At 65.0% G+C, this 17,548-nt stretch overlaps 1 protein-coding gene across 47 annotated transcripts in view; it reads left to right on the top strand.

The window, feature by feature from the left end:
* The window catches only part of MYO18A (myosin XVIIIA), a 129,226-nt gene that overhangs the window by 94,918 nt on the left and 16,760 nt on the right, over window positions 1–17,548 (top strand). For 41 of the 47 annotated variants that reach the window (XM_065573432.1, XM_065573468.1, XM_065573437.1 and 38 more), the window contains 19 exons: window positions 2,204–2,332; window positions 3,072–3,215; window positions 3,675–3,764; window positions 3,974–4,093; window positions 4,425–4,536; window positions 4,842–4,969; window positions 6,334–6,488; window positions 7,924–8,047; window positions 8,150–8,350; window positions 9,312–9,422; window positions 10,199–10,303; window positions 10,868–11,014; window positions 11,407–11,520; window positions 12,126–12,242; window positions 12,703–12,786; window positions 13,396–13,533; window positions 15,107–15,292; window positions 16,182–16,321; window positions 17,432–17,476. In XM_065573432.1, the coding sequence (XP_065429504.1) occupies window positions 2,204–2,332; window positions 3,072–3,215; window positions 3,675–3,764; window positions 3,974–4,093; window positions 4,425–4,536; window positions 4,842–4,969; window positions 6,334–6,488; window positions 7,924–8,047; window positions 8,150–8,350; window positions 9,312–9,422; window positions 10,199–10,303; window positions 10,868–11,014; window positions 11,407–11,520; window positions 12,126–12,242; window positions 12,703–12,786; window positions 13,396–13,533; window positions 15,107–15,292; window positions 16,182–16,321; window positions 17,432–17,476 (2,390 nt within the window). The remainder of the gene's footprint in view (window positions 1–2,203; window positions 2,333–3,071; window positions 3,216–3,674; window positions 3,765–3,973; window positions 4,094–4,424; window positions 4,537–4,841; window positions 4,970–6,333; window positions 6,489–7,923; window positions 8,048–8,149; window positions 8,351–9,311; window positions 9,423–10,198; window positions 10,304–10,867; window positions 11,015–11,406; window positions 11,521–12,125; window positions 12,243–12,702; window positions 12,787–13,395; window positions 13,534–15,106; window positions 15,293–16,181; window positions 16,322–17,431; window positions 17,477–17,548) is intronic. The other 6 variants (XM_065573473.1, XM_065573436.1, XM_065573476.1 and 3 more) reach the window with 1 other exon arrangement.

Raw genomic sequence — 17,548 nt, 5'->3', positions numbered from 1 at the left:
GCAGAGCCGGAGCCAGGCTGACAGCACTTCAGAGCCAGTCACATTCCCAGCAGACTGGGCCGAGTCCCTGTGGGCACCTGGCACCGACACAAACGCACTGCTCCCTCTGCAGAGCCGCACCGAGGCAGGCCGGCTCGCTGCGCCTCCTCCAGGCCACTCAGCCCGGGCTGCTTCCCGGAACCTCATGTGGTGGCTGGGCCGTCGGGCACCTTGCCGGGGACACAGGCTGCAGCCCTGAGGCGTCCGTGTCTCTCATCCATGCCCCGTCGGTGGCCCCCAGCATGGGGCTGGGGTTGTGGGGAGGGCTGCTTGGCCCTGGGACCTTGTCTCCGTCCCCCCCCCGCTCTGGCAGTGGCACCAGGGAGCATGTGAGTTGGGTTGCAGTGTACTGAGAGCAGCAGAGGATCTCTGCTTGGCCCTGGGGGCATGGGGTGCTGCTCGCTGGCACCCCCAGCTCTGAGTGTCTGAGCACGGGGATGGGGGGGCCACGCAGCAGCCATCTCGCCCCAGAGCCGAGTCATGCAAGAGCTCAGGCCCCAGCATTCACAGCGGCAGCTCAGACACCTGCGAGCCCCCCTGGGGACTAGCATCCCTCTCCCCTGCCCTGCTCCCCAGACCCGTGAGGTCAGTGCAGGGGGGGGAGCAGGGGATTCTTGGGGTGCATTGCTCTGGGCACAGTCTGGGGCAGATGCAGCCCGGTGGGAGCGTGGCCTGTTTGGAGGGGTCAGGCTGGCTGAGCGATGCGCTGAGTGCAGCGTGGGAAGGGGGCCGGGAGGCCCGGCAGCTCCAGGAGACAAAGGCTTCCTTGTCTTTCCGGGCGTCGGGCTTCCCCGCGCTGGGTGCTGGGACAGGAGGAACTGTGTCTGCCCGTCCCGCCCGCGGCATTCCAGGGGGCCGAAGGCGAGCTCTGCCCGGCCACGGTGCCTGCTGCTCCCCACCCGGGGCCAGAGAGCCAGCGGCCGGGGGGGGGGGTGTCTCCCCTGCTCAGGAGCGGGGGACGCTGGAGGGCTGAGCGCCAGGACCACATGGTATTGAGGCCTGCTCCATGGCACCGACTGCGAGGTGCGACTGGCGTTTCATGGTGCAGGGGCCTCCGTCAGGGACGGGCACCTCTCCCTGGTCTGGGGTGGCACCGCAGACCCAAAGGGCCAGCTAGTCTCCTGGCAGAGGCCAGGCCGCTCTGTGCCGCGTGGCTCATGTGAGAAGACAGCCGGGGCCTTGGAGAGCGTGGGGGTGGAAGTGAACGTCTCACGTTCTCCTAGCCCAGCACTAGGTAACCCCCACCCCGGGTCTGCAGACGGGGCGTCGCAGCCATTGCTGTCAGACAGACGCATTCGCTCTGCAGTGACTCCTCTGGGTTATTGTTACCTAGGGGTGTCTGGGGCCTGAGCCGGGGGTGATGGGAGACGCTGCGCTGGAGCGAGGGCAGAGGAGTGCTGACTGCACTGCCTATGGCCCGGCCTGGCAGACCAGCCTTCTGCAGGCCCCCTGGGGCGGGTTATCGCCCCATCTGCTCCCCAGCCGTCCATCCCCCCGTCTGTCTGCTCCGCAGCCACAGCTGCACCTGGCCCAAAGCACACAGGTGCCGATCAGGCTCCAGCGGTGGCATTAGTCGCAGCCCATCTCCGGGGCGCGGCGCCTGCCTGGCCCCAGCGGGAGAGGGGCTGGGGGTGGTCTGGCTGCACATCGTAGCCCAGGGCAGTGGCCGAGGCTGCCTGCAGGCAGCAAGCTGGCAGGGGAGCTGTTCTGTCCGTGAGGCCAGCCAAGCGGGGGTCACTCCTATATCTCTGCCTCCAGCTTTGCAGGGCTGGGCCGCTGGACTCGGGTGGCAGGGGTCAGCCCAGGGCAGTCTGGTCTCGGGGAGGTGAGCCTGGGGGAGCAGCGCGGCCCAGAGAGGCAGAGGGAGCGTGCTGCAGGGAGCAGGGGGGAAGACTGCGCAGCCTCTGGCCTCGTGTGCCATGCTGTCCCCATGGCGGCTCTGCCGGGTGCTGGCAGCTGCGCGGATCCCCTCCGCGCTCCGGCTCCCCCTCCCATGCTTGGGCCCCTCTGTACACACGCCTCCTTAGCCTGCCCTGCCTGGGGGCTGCTTGCTCCCCCAAGTGGGCCGGGCTGGCTCGGAGAGTGGCCGATGTGAGAAAAGAGGCACTGAGCTGTACTGCACTGTGCCCCCCGGGGCTCTGCTCACTGCTCTCCTCCCCCACAGGTGTTTTTCCGGGCAGGGACCCTGGCCAAGCTTGAGGAGCAGCGAGACGAGCAAACGAGCAAGAACATTGCACTCTTCCAGGCTGCGTGCAGGGGCTTCCTGGCGCGCCAGCAGTTCAAGAAGAGAAAGGTATTCAGCAGGGCAGCCTGCCCGCCCCCCCCACGTTCCTCTTCCCGTTTACAGCTGCATGACTTCGCCTAAAATGGGCAGCTCTGCCTTCAGCGCCGCCCCCTCCGAGCTGGGCTTCCCCCGGGGGGGAGCTTGCCTGCGGGGCACCCGCCACGGAGAAGACGGAGCCGCTCCTGCTCTCCGGTGCGGTCCCAGCGTGCCGACAGCCGCCCCCCCGTGAGGAGCCGGGCAGAAGGGCTGTGTGGGGGCTGGGGAGGAGGAGGTATCTCCCACTGGCTTCTGTGCACTCCAGGCTGCAGCCCGCCGGAGCCAGGAGCCGACGTTACGGGTACAAGCTGGCACCCGCTGCACCGCAAGGGGGGCTGTGTGCGGCTCTGCGGGGCAGCGGCTCTGCCATTCAGATTAAGTAGCTGTGTCAGCTCTTCCTTGTGTTACTGAAGGGTCCATAAAGCAGAGCTGGCGGGCGTGTCCACAGGAGTAGCTCTGATGGCTGCGTGGGGCGCGGGGGCTGGGATTCATCCAGCAGTGGAGAAACCAGGTGCAGTTGTTCGAAGGAGGGGGACAGGAGCGGCTGTGCGGGCAGGCAGGGGCTCTGCTCCGCCAGGCCCCCAGCAGGCAATGCCTCCCACTCCCCCCGGGCCAGGGCCCCAGGTCTCCGTGTTCTCCACGGGGGATTGGCTCCCCCGGGGGCAGACACGGTGCAGGGTGGGGCTGCCCTGACCCGGGCTGCTCTCCCCAGATCCAGGAGCTGGCTATCCGCTGCGTGCAGAAGAACATCAAGAAGAACAAGGGGGTGAAGGACTGGCGCTGGTGGAAGCTCTTCACCACGGTGCGGCCCCTCATCGAGGTGCAGCTGACAGAGGACCAGATCCGGGGCAAAGACGTGCGTAGGACCTCGCAGCCGCTCGGGGAAGGGGAGTGCAAGTGGGAAACTGGCCCTTGCCCCTTCCGCGTGGGGGATGTGAGGAGGTGGGGGGGGGCACTCCAAGGACGGGTTGGAAAGCGACAGCCTGTCGTAGACCAGGCTGCGGGAAAGGCCGTGCAGAGTGCTCGGCACAGAGAGCCCCAGCCCCCTGCGTGCCCCTCCAAGCCCTGGGGGCTCCAGCCCTGCTGGCGTGGGGGGCTCAGACCCCCAAACTGGCATCAGGTATTAACAGCTCAGTTCCTGCAGCCTGGGGGGACTCTGCTATCCCAGCCCTGGGCTCCCTGCCCCCCCGGACTGGTGATGCCTCCTCATTGCTGCTTGGGGGCCCTGCTGCCCCAGCCCTGTCCCCCCCTCATTGCTGCTTGGGGGCCCTGCTGCCCCAGCCCTGTCCCCCCCTCATTACCGTCTCTGCTCCAGGAGGAGATCCAGCAGCTGAAGGGCAGGCTCGAGAAGGTGGAGAGAGAGCGCAACGAGCTGCGACTGGGCAGCGACCGGCTGGAGAACAGGGTACGTCCGGCCGGGCACGTGGGCGCGGGGCCAGCTGCTTGCCCCGGCTCGCTGCGTGGCCTGGGGGTGCAGGGCAGAGGGGTGGTTCCCTTTCCTGGTCCCTGTGCAGGTCCCGTGGCCAGGCCCTGCCTCGCTGCGATCCCTGGGCACTGCCCCTTCCCCCCCACCCAGCCATGGCACCCGCTCAGCCTGGCTCTGCTGCTCCCCAGGTGGCAGAGCTCACGGCGGAGCTGACGGACGAGCGGCACACGGGCGAGTCGGCCTCCCAGCTGCTGGATGCGGAGACGGCCGAGCGGCTGCGGGCGGAGAAGGAGATGAAGGATCTGCAGGTGAGTGTCTCTTGTGTCCAAGGGGGGCTGGCGGCCGGCACACTCCACCGTTCCCTCCGTGAGCGGCCTCTTTTCGCTGGGCTGTGGGAGCCTGGAGCAGGACACCCAGCCGCACACTGGCAGTGCCCCCTGCTCCCCCTGGTCTGGCACTGCCCCCTGTGCCTGAACACCAGCCACCTGCTCCCCCTGCCCTGCCCTGCCCCTCCCCCCCGGTCTGGGAATGCCCCCTGTGCCTTCCCACAAACCCCCTCTCCGCCCCTTGGCGCCGACCTGGGCCTGGTGCCCTGCTCCACCCCTCTGCACCGCCCTGAGCCTTGTTTCCCCCTCCCAGGCCAAGTACGAGTCGCTGAAAAAGCAGATGGATTCCATGGAAATGGAAGTGATGGAGGCGCGACTCATCCGGGCGGCCGAGCTCAATGGGGACCTCGACGACGAAGACTCAGGTGCTGGCCTGCCCCAGGCAGCCCCCCGGAACCCCCTAGAGCCCCCTCTCGCTCCCTGCCCTCCGCTCCCCTCCATCTCCACACACGGGGGCGCATCACCCATCTCACTCTGCGCCCTGGGCAGGTGACATTCCCGATCCATGCTCGGTGTCACCCCCTGCCCCCTGGGGGGGCTCTCACCATCCGCCTTCAGCACACGTGGCAGCAGCAGCAGCGATGCCCCCGCTTCCCCCCGCCCTGTTCCGTGTGCTCCGCAAGCCCAGTCTGGGGTCTGCTCAGCCCAGGGCTCCGGTTCCCTCCCGCAGGCAGCGAGTGGCGGCTGAAGTACGAGCGAGCCATCCGCGAGGTGGATTTCACCAAGAAGCGCGTGCAGCAGGAGTTTGAGGATAAGCTGGAGGTGGAGCAGCAGAACAAGAGGCAGCAGGAGAGAAGAGTGAGTGTGCCTAGCCCTGCCAGGGGTGTGACACGTGCACCGGTGACCTCCCTCCGCCCCAGCATCTCCTTCACTGGGGGACTCAGAACTCAGCCTCTCTGCCAGCGCTGCTGGCTCCATTAACCCCCGTGCAGTGCCTTGTGACGGTGGTGCCCGTGGGAGCCAGCTGGGGTCACTCAGGGTGAAGGGCAAAGAGAACGGGGCAGACAAACCCCAAACGCTGGTGGATATTCCAATACTTAGATTTACCAACCAGCCCCAAACAGCCTGGTTACTCAGAAGTCCAAACAACGCAGTTCCCTTAAAGTGCCCAGCCTCAGGCCTCTGTCCAGACACACACGTCAGATATGATGATAATTACTGAAAATCTTATCTCATCATATAAAAGAAAAGGTTCTTCCAACCCCAAAGGATCAGCCACATACCCAGGCCCAATTATAACTTAGATCTTACTCAAAATACACGCTTAGAGCCAATTCTTGTTAACTAAAATTTATTAAAAAAGAAAAGAGAGAGAGTGTTGGTTAAAAGATCAATATACAGACAGAGTTGAATTCAATTCTTGAGGTTCAGATACATAGCAGAGGCTTTGTAGTTGCCAAAATTCCTCTTAGAAATAGTCCATAGCTTATAGTCCAATGTCCATATTCAGGGTGACTCCAGTCAGTGACTGGGGATCTCAGTTCTTGTGGCTTAAGGTTTCCCCCTCTTGAAACCCAAAGCAGATCTGAGATAAAATAGGATGGTGTCCCAGGGTTTTTATACATTTTCCAGCAGCCTCTCGGCCTGAGAGAATAAGCTTAATCTTCTGTCTCCCAAATATCCTGGCAATTAGCATAGTGTAATTTATCCGTTAAACAGTTCAGATACAGTTTATCACAACCTTCAAAGAGACATAGAGACAATAATACTATTTCGCTCAAGTGTCGTCATAAATGTTAATATTCCTTTTTTGATCTTTGAATTAAAGCTATAGCAATAGACAAGACTTATTTGCTTACATCACAAGATCTGAGCAAACAGCTCCCTTCCTCTCTGTAACAATGCCGGCTGCATTTCAAAGCTCTATGCATTTACCTGTCTTCCTAACCAGTCTCTGAAGTTGCGCCATGGGTCAGGGCAGTCTGGGAGGTAATTAACTCTTTCTGGCCCTGTCACTTTTCAGTGAGATATTCCACTCCTAACGTCACATGCCTAGAGCCCGGGCCGGACAGAGGCTGTCTGCTCACCCTCCCCTCCCACCCCCCCGCCAGGGAAGGGGCTCACCCCAAAGGCTCCGTGGCTGAGTCGGGAGGTTGAGTGGCGGCGATGGGATGCCCAGCCTCCTCCCCCTGCAGAGCCCTAATCCGTGCCCCCCCCCGCAGCTGGCGGATCTGCAGGCCGATAACGAGGAGTGCCAGCGTGCCCTGCAGCAGCTGAGGAAGAAGTGTCAGCGCCTGACGGCGGAGCTGCAGGACACCAAACTGCACCTGGAGGGGCAGCAGGGGCGCAGCCACGAGCTGGAGAAGAAGCAGCGGAGGTGAGCAGCGTGGGGCACGAAGTGGGCACTCCTCCCCCCCCGGCCCAGCTGGAGGGCACACTGCAGGGGGCTGCTGGAATGTGCCCTGCTGCCAAACCACTGCCAGCCCCAGAGGCAGAGCCAGCAGGTGGGCGTGAGGCAGCCCAGTGGCCTCTGGCGAGAGAGACCCGGGCTCAGTTCCCGGCTCAGCCGTGGACTCGCCGTGTGTCTTTGGAGTGACCTTTTGTGATGGGCCCGAGGGACTTAGGAGCCTACGTCCGTTTTCAGCCTTGGGCTCCTGCGGGAACATCTCCGGGCAGCTGGGGGTGATTCCCAGTCCGATGGAACGAGCGTGCTACGGGCGGCCAGGTGGGCTCGGCACGCTCCCGTCCGACACCCCAGGCACATCGTGCTGGATCGGCGCTAGGGCCTGTACGGCTGCAGCTCCAGTGTAGACGTGCCCTGAGTCACGGTGCCGCTTTTGAAACAGTTCCCCTGAGGGTACTGCGGGGATGGGGGCCCACCAATGAGATGGGGGCCTGATCAGCTCTTGTCTTCTCCCAGCCTCGGGCCCCCTCTGGCCAGTCAGCAGGGGCTGTTCCCAGAGGGTGATGCGCCCCCCCCCCCCGGGGATCTGCTCTCTGCGCTGCCTGGGGTGGCCAGGATCAGCACCTGGACGAGTTAGAGAGAGCGGCGCCGTGGCAGAGGGAGGGGCTAGCTGCCCCGAGTATGTGCCCATCACAGACCCTAGGCACATGCTCAGCAGCGACCCCTCCTGCTGCTCACCCGGAGGTCGCGCGGGGTCATCTTCTCGAGCTGGGACTCTCCCCCCAGCTCCCAGGGTCCACGCACCCTCAGAGGCATTTCCCTCCTTTCCTGGCCCCGTGCATCAGGCCAGGACACTGTCCTGCTCCACGGCGCATCTGCTGTCGCCCATGGCTCTCCTGGCTGTCCGGTGCGGGCCGGCTCCCTGCACGGCTCCAGGAATCGGCATTGCCAGCGGACTAGGCAGTGACAGGCCAGAGCTGAGCAGGAAGGAGGTGATGCTGCACCCGCCTCCCACGCTGAACACCCTCAGGCTGTCGTGGCTCTGTCCTGGCTGCGATAGCACCATGGCCTTCTTCCCAGAAGGAAGGTGCTTAGCTGCCTGTCCACAGGGACCACGGCCTGGTGTTGATCAGCCCCTGCTCCCCAGGGCTTCAGTGCCGGCTGGGAATCTCCTGGGGGGCCCAGGCTGGGAGGTGGGGAAAGATGCGTGCCCTTCTGGGCTGGAGCCAGGTGCACCTTCTCAGCAGGAGCTGCTGCCCCAGCCGGTCTCGGCTTCGTCCCGCCCGGATCCTGCCTGGGGCAGTGACGGGCAGATGCTGGGGGAGGGCGCCCCGGCACGGGGCGGGTTTGGTGCCTGAGCCGAGCTGGCGTGCGGACAGCTGACGGCCTGGCCGTGGGTGTCTTGCAGGTTTGACAGCGAGCTCGCTCAGGCTCATGAAGAAGCCCAGCGAGAGAAGCTGCTGCGGGAGAAGCTGAGTCGGGAGAAGGACATGCTCATCACAGAGGTCTTCAGCCTCAAGCAGCAGCTGGAGGTGAGGAGAACGGCCACCCCATTCCCTGCCCCTCGCCGGCGGGGCCGCGGCTGGGCGCTCGGTGCAGCCGGCTCAGCGGGCTCTCCCTGCACTCTCTTCCAGGACAAAGACTCCGACATCATGAGCTTCAGCCAGAAGGTGGAAGCCCTGGAGGCCGAGCTCCAAGACGTCTCCTCCCAGGAGTCCAAGGACGAGGCCTCCCTGGCCAAGGTGAAGAAGCAGCTGCGGGACCTAGAGGCGAAGGTCAAGGACCAGGAGGAGGAGCTGGATGAGCAGGCCGGGACCATCCAGCTGCTGGAGCAGGTGCGGCGGGGGCCCGGCGCAGACCAGACCCCCCTCGGGGGGAGGGTGGGAGGCGACCCACCGGATTCAATCCTGGCTCGATGCAGGGATCAGGGAGCGGCTCCCTCCTCGAGTGGGCGGCTGGTTTCTGGGTGTGCCGGTTTCATGTGGGTTTGTCGTGCTGGCTCCTCCCGCCCAGGGCTCGCACGGCTCCGGCCAGCCGGCTTGCTGGGTGACCCTGCGTTCAGCGTGGGCGGGGTGCTCCCCCTCTGCTGCTGCAGCCCCCTCCAGGGGACTAGAGCGCGGGGCGACCGGCTGGTGTGTGGGGCCAGGCCTGCCCCGGGGGCTCGGAGAGACAGGAACGCTGCCTTCCCGGCACGGAGCAGTGACCTGCAAGGGCCACAGAGATGCTGGCTGGCAGAGCAGCAGCGTGGGCCTTGGACTGGGGGCATTGCGAGTGTCACTGCTGTGGCCCCGTCTCTGGCGCCGAGCCCCGGCGATGGGCAGGGAGCAGGTGACCCCGTCTCTGGCGCCGAGCCCCGGCGATGGGCAGGGAGCAGGTGACCCCGTCTCTGGCGCCGAGCCCCGGCGATGGGCAGGGAGTGTTTGTCACCTCAGCTCCCCAGGACGAGGGCTCCCCTGTCCCTGCGCTCCCTGGCAGTTCGTAGCCGGGGTAACACAGGACCTCTCCCTGGGTGCAGGCCGGTTGCTCTGTGCCGTGCCGGCCGAGAAGGCGTCAGCGTTACCGGGGTAGACAGCTGCTGTCTAGTGTGCTGGGTTGTGGGGATTGAGGGTTATGGAAGGTCCGACAGGCCTTGGGCTGGCCCTGTCCGTGTGCTGCCCCCGAGGGCTAGTGGCCGTGCTCTGCCTGGCTGCGTTCGGGCTCGGCGGGATGGAAGTGGTCAGCAGAGGGCCGCCCTGCCAGGAGGGAGGCGGCCAGGCCCCCAGCATCGGGCTGACCGGGGCGGCTTTCCGCCCACAGGCCAAGCTGCGTCTGGAGATGGAGATGGAACGCCTGCGGCAGACCCATTCCAAGGAGGTGGAAAGCCGCGACGAGGAGGTGGAGGAGATCAGGCAGTCGTGCCAGAAGAAGGTAGGGCCAGGGCGTCGCTCTGCCCTCGCTGCTGGGCAGGGGCCCGTGGAGAGCCGGCTGCCTCCCTGCTGCCTGGCACCCACGTACCTCAGGAGAGAAGGGGGGGCTCTTTCCTAGCCATTAATCCCCTCTCTCCTGTTCCACTCCATGATATCCCTGCCCCGCTGCATAGTGCCCCCCCCCCGAGACCCGGTGCTGTGGGGCTGGCGGGAGGGCCCTGTGATGCGATGGGCCGGTTGTGTTAATCTGGCTCCCCACGCAGCTCGGCCCCTGGCCTGGCGAGTTTAACCAGTCGCTCACCCGTCCGCTCGCTCTGCCTGCGCTCGCCAGGTCAGGCACTGCGCTGGCTCCCCTCCAACGAGCGCAATGGCACAGGGACTTGCGCCGGCTAAGCCAGCGTCTCCCCACTTCCCCACAAGGCTGGGGATCAGGTAACTTCGGTGCCCTCAGTCCGGATTCATAGCCCCCACTGGCCAGTCCTAGGGTCTCTCCTGAGCCGGGACAGTCCATATCCCCAGATTGCCTCGTGGGTCATGTCTGCAGAAGCTGGGGAGGGGCAGGGCCTGACTAGGACAGCGACCCAGGGCTTGCCGAGGGGCCCCCCAGCCGGGAGATGACTGGCTAGTGCAGGTTACGGCCCGATCTGTGCTCGCTGCCCTGCCCCCCCTCGTCCTGTGCACCGCTTGCCCATCCCGCGCACCACTCGCCCAGCCCCCCTGGCCCAAGCGTGCCTCATGGAAACCCTCTTGCTCTTGTGTGTGGGGTGCCGGGCGCAGCTGAAGCAGATGGAAGTGCAGCTGGAGGAAGAGTACGAAGATAAGCAGAAGGTGCTAAGAGAGAAGCGAGAGCTGGAGAGCAAGCTGGCTGCCGCTAGTGACCAGGTACCGCCCGGGCGAGAGACCCCGCCTGGGGGTGCAGCGTGGAGCTGGACCGCCCTGGGGTTAATGGCCAGGACTAACCCCAGCCGGGCGCACTCATCGGGGGCACTGCCAGGAGTAGGAGGCTTGGCGCCAGCATGGCAGAATGGGGCGTTGGCACCCCGGCTGGCTAGTCCCTAAGCCAGAGCTGGCCCCTCTGTGTCTGCCCCAGGAGCACTCCGCTAGCCTGCCGCTGTCTGGGGCGGAGCAGGCTGTGGTCCCTGGCTGGGAGCTCAGAGCCGAGACTGGCAAGCAGCTGCCTCTGTGGAGGGAGCGTGGGCCCGGCGATGCAGGGCGAAAGGCCAGGCAGGCAGAGCAGAGGGAGTGCGGTGCCCGCTCTGTGCCCGGGTGGCACCGTCCCCTGCAAGTGCTGAGCTCTGGCGGGCTGGGGGCTCTGGCCATCGCAATAGTGGCGCTCAGGTTCCAGGGGGATCCGTGCCCATTGCTGTGGGGGTGGGGGACCTCTCTGGGATGGAGCGTGTAGAGCGGGCATGCCCTCAAGCCCCTGCATGGCTTCCCCACGCCCAGGTCAGCCAGCGAGACTTTGAGACGGAAAAGCGGCTGCGCAAGGATCTGAAGAGAACCAAGGCGTTGCTGGCGGATGCCCAGATCATGCTGGATCACCTGAAAAACAACGCGCCCAGCAAGAGGGAGATCGCTCAGCTCAGAAACCAGGTGTGCACCGCCCGCGCGCTGCTCCTGGCCTGCCTTGTCCTCCGTGTCCCCCGAAGGGGGTTCCCAGCTCTGGGCATTCAGCGGCTCTGAGTGAGGGAGAGCCAGGGGAGCTCAGGGCCCTTGTGGGGATCCCTGTGCTCTAGACTGCCACCCCCCGCCCCCGCTCCCCACGGCGTGCGCTGGCCGTGTCTGGCACTGCATTCCGTGCCTGCCACTCCTGAAACGGCTCCTTGGCATCACCAATGCTGCTGCCTCCTGGGCACGCAAGGCTACCGCGGCTGCTGCCCCTTGCCCCTCCCATGCCATGCCCGGTGCGTCGCCCATACCGTGCCCAGTGTGTTGACCATGCCGTGCCCGGTGCTGACAATCCCTGTGTCGGGCTCTCTCTGCAGCTGGAGGAGTCCGAATTCACCTGCGCGGCGGCGGTCAAGGCCCGCAAGTCCATGGAGGTGGAAATCGAGGATCTTCACCTGCAGATCGATGACATCTCCAAAGCCAAGGCAGCCGTGAGTGCCTGAGCCGGTTCCCAGCCCGCGGGGCTCCCCTCCCCCGTGCCCTGCGCCGAGCCGGTTCCCGGCCCGCGGGGCTCCCCTCCCTCGTGCCCTGCGCCGAGCCAGATACCAAGGGGCTCCTGCCCTCACCCCAGTGTTCTGCCAATGCAGTGTGCCCAGCAGGCTTGTGCAGGCCGCTCCAGGCCCCATGGATCATGGCCATCCGAGAGCCTTATGGCTATGGCAGGAAAGGGGGCACCAGCTTCCAGCAGGCATGAGCACCTCGAGCTAATTCCTCCTGGCTCTCGTCATCAATCCGCTTACGCAGGGGAAAGCCCCTGAGCCCACCCCCGAGAGCCAGTCCGTCCCTGGCCTGTGTCCGGCTCAAGCTCGGCGCTCTGGTGCGCTGGAAGGTCCATTATTGTCATGGGTTCTGGCCCGCCCCAGGCAGAACCCATCTGGTGCCCAGCTATGGCAGGACGGGGGGCCCAGAGGAGCCTGCTGCTGGTGCTGGCTGGGCTGGGGGAGCCTTGGAGGCAGTGGGTGGGGGGCGGCAGCGTATGTGGGGCTGGGCGGCCTCACCTCCCTCTCCACTCTCTCCCCCCGCCCCCCCCCCCCAGCTGGAGGAGCAGCTGAGCCGGCTGCAGCGGGAGAAAAACGAGGTGCAGAGCCGCCTGGAGGAGGACCAGGAGGACATGAACGAGCTGATGAAGAAGCACAAAGCATCAGTGGCCCAGGTGATGCCACCCACGCCCAGCGCCACCAGTCCTGTGTGCTGCCGGTCCCCCTTCCTCCCCCGGCGCCCCTGGCACCCTGTGCACGTCCCCCAGCCCCCGGGCGCCCCGTCCTCACTCCCCCCCCCCAGCACCCTGTGCACGCCCAGCCCGCACCCTGCTAGCCCAGCCTTGCCCCACAGACACCTCTCTGTGGAGGCTGGAAGTGAGGCGAGCCGTTAGGTGTCTTCACCCCGCTCTGTAGTCTCAGCTGAGCTCTGGCCATCCCTGGCATCCCAAAGGGCACCGCTGGATTCTGTGCCGTGAGCCCACCCAGGAGAGCTGGCGGGGGGGGCTGCCCGGAGGCTGGCAAGTCCCACTGCCTGCCCTAGGGGTGCTGCGCCCTTAGCCAGGCCCTGGGGCTGGGGGAGGGCAGCGGGGCTGGCAGTGGATTCTGAGCAGCCCAGACGCTCTCTGCCCACAGGCCTCCCGGGATCTGGCCCAGATAAATGACCTCCAGTCCCAGCTGGAAGACGCCAACAAAGAGAAGCAGGAGCTACAGGAGAAGGTAGCGGGGTGGCCTGAGTCGTCATCGGGCGGGGGTGGGGGGGAAGTGTGCTGGCAGGTCTCGCCGCCCAGAGCACGGCCTTTGGGTTGGGAGGGGCTGGGCCCCTGCACTGCAATTCGGGACACGAGCGACCTGAGTCCGGCCGTTTGCGGAGACCCGCGTGCCGCTCCAGGGCCACGGCCGGGTCGTTTAGCCTGACTCTCTCTGCAAGAGCCAAACGGGGGAAATGGCTGGCCCCAGCCGCCCACACTGCATGCAGTAGTCCGGAGATCCTGGCAGAGCCCAGCAGCAAGCATAGGGCCAGCCACCCAGCATGGGCGCTGCCTACAGAGAGCCCCTACCTCCCTTGGCGAAGGTCCCAGCCTGGCTCTGCCGCTCTCCCAGGGAAGAAGCCGTTTGGGCAAACGGGCGCATGGCCTGCAGTGCCCCCCTGTGGCCGGGGGCTGGAGAGAAGGGAGCACCCGGGGGCTGGTTCAAGGGGCTGTGTCTGTCTGCGGCTGAGCCGGAGAGCTGCCGCATGTGCTGGCCCATCTGGCCCTTCTCCCGATCCGGGACCAAGCCTTGGTTTTCTCTTGGCGTGACCTGAGCTGCTGCCTGTCCTGTCCCCAGCTGCAAGGGCTGCAGAGCCAGCTGGAGTTCCTCGAGCAGTCCATGGTGGACAAGTCTCTGGTCAGCCGGCAGGAAGCCAAGATCCGGGAGCTGGAGACACGGCTAGAGTTCGAGAGGACCCAAGTCAAACGCCTGGAGGTAGGGAGCTCCGGATGGTCCTGGCCCTGCAGGTCGCGATGTTGGGGGAGGAGGGGAGCCGGACCTCCTCTGAGCACGGCGGGGAGCAGGGCAGCCCCATCAGCGCAGCGGGCTCCCCAACGAGCGGGTCTGCCAGTGGCTCCCGGCCTGGCCTGTACGCTGGCTGCGAGCTCCCTGGGCATCGGGTGAACTGAGCCCAGCCCTCGTTTCCAGCGCAGCCACAGCTGGGAGCGAGCTCCCGTGGAGGAGTGTCCATCGAGGGAAGTTGGCAGCTGCTGCTCCAGTCACTCTGTAGGGCTGGCTGGGAGGGGAGCCCCCCGCAGCCTCTCAGCCAGTCTGTGCCAGCAGGCTCAGCTGCGGCTGCAGCCACTGGGCACCGTCAGGCAGCCAGCGGGGCACAGTCCTCACCCCTGGCACGTGCCGTCCGTGCGAAGCCTGGACCGAAAGGTCCTCCTGTCCCAGAGCAGGTGCTCCGGGTTTGGGCAGGGTTGATGGTGCCACTGGGGGAGGCTAAGGGCTCCTGATGCAGCATTAACACTGCCCCGGAGTGGCCTGTGCAGAGCTCTGGACTGGGGGCGCTGTCTAGGCAGCTCTCTCCGGGCCTTCCGCTGCCCACAGCCTGTTCCCTGCGTCAGCACCCTGCTGGGCCCTGTCCCCCGACCCCCCCGGCTCCACGCCTGCCTGGGCTGGTTATTGGCGGGCGCTGATAACAATAATTCGCCGTCCAGCCGGCGTGCGGCAAAGTGCTGCTCTTCGCCTGCATTGACTTAGTGAAATTATAGACTCTGCCGCTCCCTCCCAGCGCAGCCTGCTTGATATTCCGTGTTCGCAGGCCCTTTCTGCGCTGCGCTCAGCTCTCCCTCGCCGTATTTTCCTGCCGTTATTCCCCTTCCCCTCTCTCTGCCGGGGCCATAAATATGCAGCGGATGGCTCAGCTGCTGGGAAGGATCGAGTCTATTTTTTCTCAGCGTTACAGGCTGTAATTACTTCACACAAAGTTAAATCTATTTTTCCAATTCGCCAAAGCCCCACGATTGTTCTGCCCCCTCCCTCGCCCGGGGGAAGCGGCTCCTCCGTTCTCCCCCCGCCCCAGCCCCCTCATGTAAATGCATGGCGCTGGGTTCGTTTGTTCCATTAGCGCTCAGTGGGAAGCGACGGGGCGGCGCTCGCTCCCGAGCCGGGCTGGGTAATTGCCGCTCTCCGCTGCGATTATTCTTGACGAGTGAATATTGATTCTGTCAGGGCTGCCGTCTCCCCGTCACCTGCTGCGGGGAGGGAAGGTGAGCGTGGGAGGGGGCCAGCGCGGGGACTCAGCAGCCCTCGGTTGAGCCGCCCCTGCTCTGGGCAGGGCACCCGGGAGCTGCTGTGGCTTGGCAGGGCCTTGATGACTGGCTCACACCTAGGGTGGCTGTTGAGGTGCCCTGGTCCTAGAAGGTCCAAATGTCCCTGCTGATCTCGAGGGGAGCCAGGATTCCTGGGTTCTGTTCCCTGCCCTGCCTAGGGATTGGGGTAACTGTGACCCCTGGAGAGGGAGCGTCCCTTCCTGACTGTGCCCCGTTCCCCATGCCCCCAGAGCCTGGCCAGCCGCCTGAAGGAGAACATGGAGAAGCTGACGGAGGAGCGGGACCAGCGTGCAGCCGCTGAGAACCGGGAGAAGGAGCAGAACAAGCGGCTGCAGCGTCAGCTGCGGGACACCAAGGAGGAGATGGGCGAGCTGGCCAAGAAGGAAGCCGAGGCCAGCCGCAAGAAGCATGAGCTGGTGAGGAAGCCTGGCCAGAGGGCGAGGCAGGGGCAGCCAACCCACCCCCTCCCCGCTGACCTGTCAGTGCCCCTGACTGGCTACAGGGAGCGCCGCCCCAGTGTGCCCCGGGATGGGAGCAGAGACTAGCCAGTCCACCCCCACCCCGCTGAACTGTCAGCTGATGTGATAGTGCCCCTGACTGGCTATGGGGAGCGCTGCCCCCAGTGTGCCCAGGGATGGGAGCAGAGACCAGCCAGCCCACCACCACCCTGCTGGACTGGCTACGGGGAGCGCCGCCCCAGTGTGCCCCGGGATGGGAGCAGAGACCAGCCAGGCCCCCCACCCCCCCGACTGGCTACTGGGAGCACTGCCCCCAGTGTGCCCCGAGATGGGAGCAGAGACCAGCCGGGACGCCCCCATCGGGGTCGGATGCGCAGCCTTAAGTATATGGGTCATGCCACTGATCCCCGAACATCACTATGAAACCAGGCTGGTTAGCGTAGGTCCTACCCATAAACAAAGCCTGGCAGGGGAAACTGGGAGCTGGGCATCTTGAGAACAGCCCTTTAAAAATGGGAGATGGGCTAAACCGGCCCCTGGTGTAACAGCCCCGGGGGAGGAGGGCAAATCCACCCCTGGTGTAACTGCCCCGGGGGAGGAGAGGGAGCAAATCTGTCCCTGGTGTAACTGCCCTGGGGGCGCGTGGGGGGCAAATCCGCCACTGGTGTAACTGCCTTGTGACATGCTGGGCACACCTCTGGTCCCTCCCTGCCGGTGGATGGGACGGGTGCTGCGCTCCAGCTGTGGCTGCCCCGACTTCTCTGGGGGGTGACAGCCCATCACTGGGGTGGCTGTTCCCTGCGGCATGTGACTGCAGCCGATGCTCACGGGGTTCGCTTTCCCCAAGGAAATGGACCTGGAGAGCCTGGAGGCCGCCAACCAGAGCCTGCAGTCGGACCTGAAGCTGGCGTTCAAGCGGATCGGGGACCTGCAGGCTGCCATCGAGGACGAGATGGAGAGCGACGACAACGAGGACCTCATCAACAGGTGGGAGCCACGCGGTTCCCTGCCGGAGACCCCCTCCACCCGCCAGGGCCCAGAAAACTCCCACATCCTGCTCAGGCCTTCCTAACAGACCGGGCAGGGCTGCCCCATGGCGAGGCTTGTGGGTCCCCCATGGGCATGCTGCAGTCAGCCCCCCCCCCTTCCTCCAAGCACGATCACCGATGCATCTCTGCACGGCGGGGTTTGAATGTGCCCGGGTAGCGGCTGGTCGGGTGCAGGGCTGCTCTGTGCCTGGGGGGGCTGGTTCTGTGCAGCAATTCAGGCAGGTCGGATCTTATCTTCCCCCTGCTCCAGTTCTCCCACTTCCCCTCACCAGAAAAACGGGAGAGCAGCTTCTGTTTCCCGGAGACTTGGAAATGATGGGACGAGCCGGCGCGCTCCTGTGTCCCTGGGGAGTAATTCCGGCCGGCCAGCCTTGGCCTCACATTGCCGCTTGCAAACCAAGCACTTGTTTATGGTGCTGGGTGCGTCCGCACCTGCCGAGTGTGGCTGGGAGGCGGGCTGGGCTAGTGGATAGAGCACTGGACTGGGACTCTGCCTCTGGCCTGCTGGGGAACTCTGGGCAAGTCATTTCACCTCTGTGCCTCGGTTTCCCTGTCTGTTAAATGGGCGTATTGACACTGACCTTGGGAAAGTGTGTGGAGAGCAGTGGATGGAAAATGCTCTTGAAGACCTAGGTGTTATTATGGGGCACGCCTGCAGGGGGAGCAGCTGAGTACTGCCTGCTGCCAGCCACCCCAGGAACCATCGTCAGAAAGCATCGTTAGCAACTCCAGTGCCCACCGCAGGTGGCCGGGGCGCCGGGCTGGGGCTGGGGCTGCACACTGAGACGCCGGACTCGCACTCAGCAGACCTGGGGTCTGGCCCTGGCGCACTGTAATCTGCAAGTGTGGGGAAGTGCGTTGGGCTCTCCCCACGGGAGACAGTGCCGCTGTCTGAGCTAGGGGCCGCCAACCCCTCCTCGTTACCCCCCTCCCCAGCTGTGCTCGTTGGTTTGCCTCGGTTCGTTTCTGTTGTGGTTTTGTTCCGTTTTGCCTCTTTAAGTTCATTTATTTTCTTTGTCCCCCTGCCCCCTCCTCCCCCCATTCTCAGTTTGCAGGACGTGGTGACAAAGTATCAGAAAAGAAAGAATAAACTGTGAGGATCTCAACTCTCCTCTCCAATTAAATAACCCCTTGTTCCTAACCCTGAGCATGCCTGGAAGGAGCC

This window comes from Chrysemys picta, chromosome 19 (genome assembly GCF_011386835.1).
Source record: "Chrysemys picta bellii isolate R12L10 chromosome 19, ASM1138683v2, whole genome shotgun sequence".
In the NCBI taxonomy this organism is placed as follows: domain Eukaryota; kingdom Metazoa; phylum Chordata; order Testudines; family Emydidae; genus Chrysemys; species Chrysemys picta.
The sequence above is the reverse complement of the archived record's forward strand: the minus strand, read 5'-3'. Positions and strand labels throughout refer to the sequence as shown.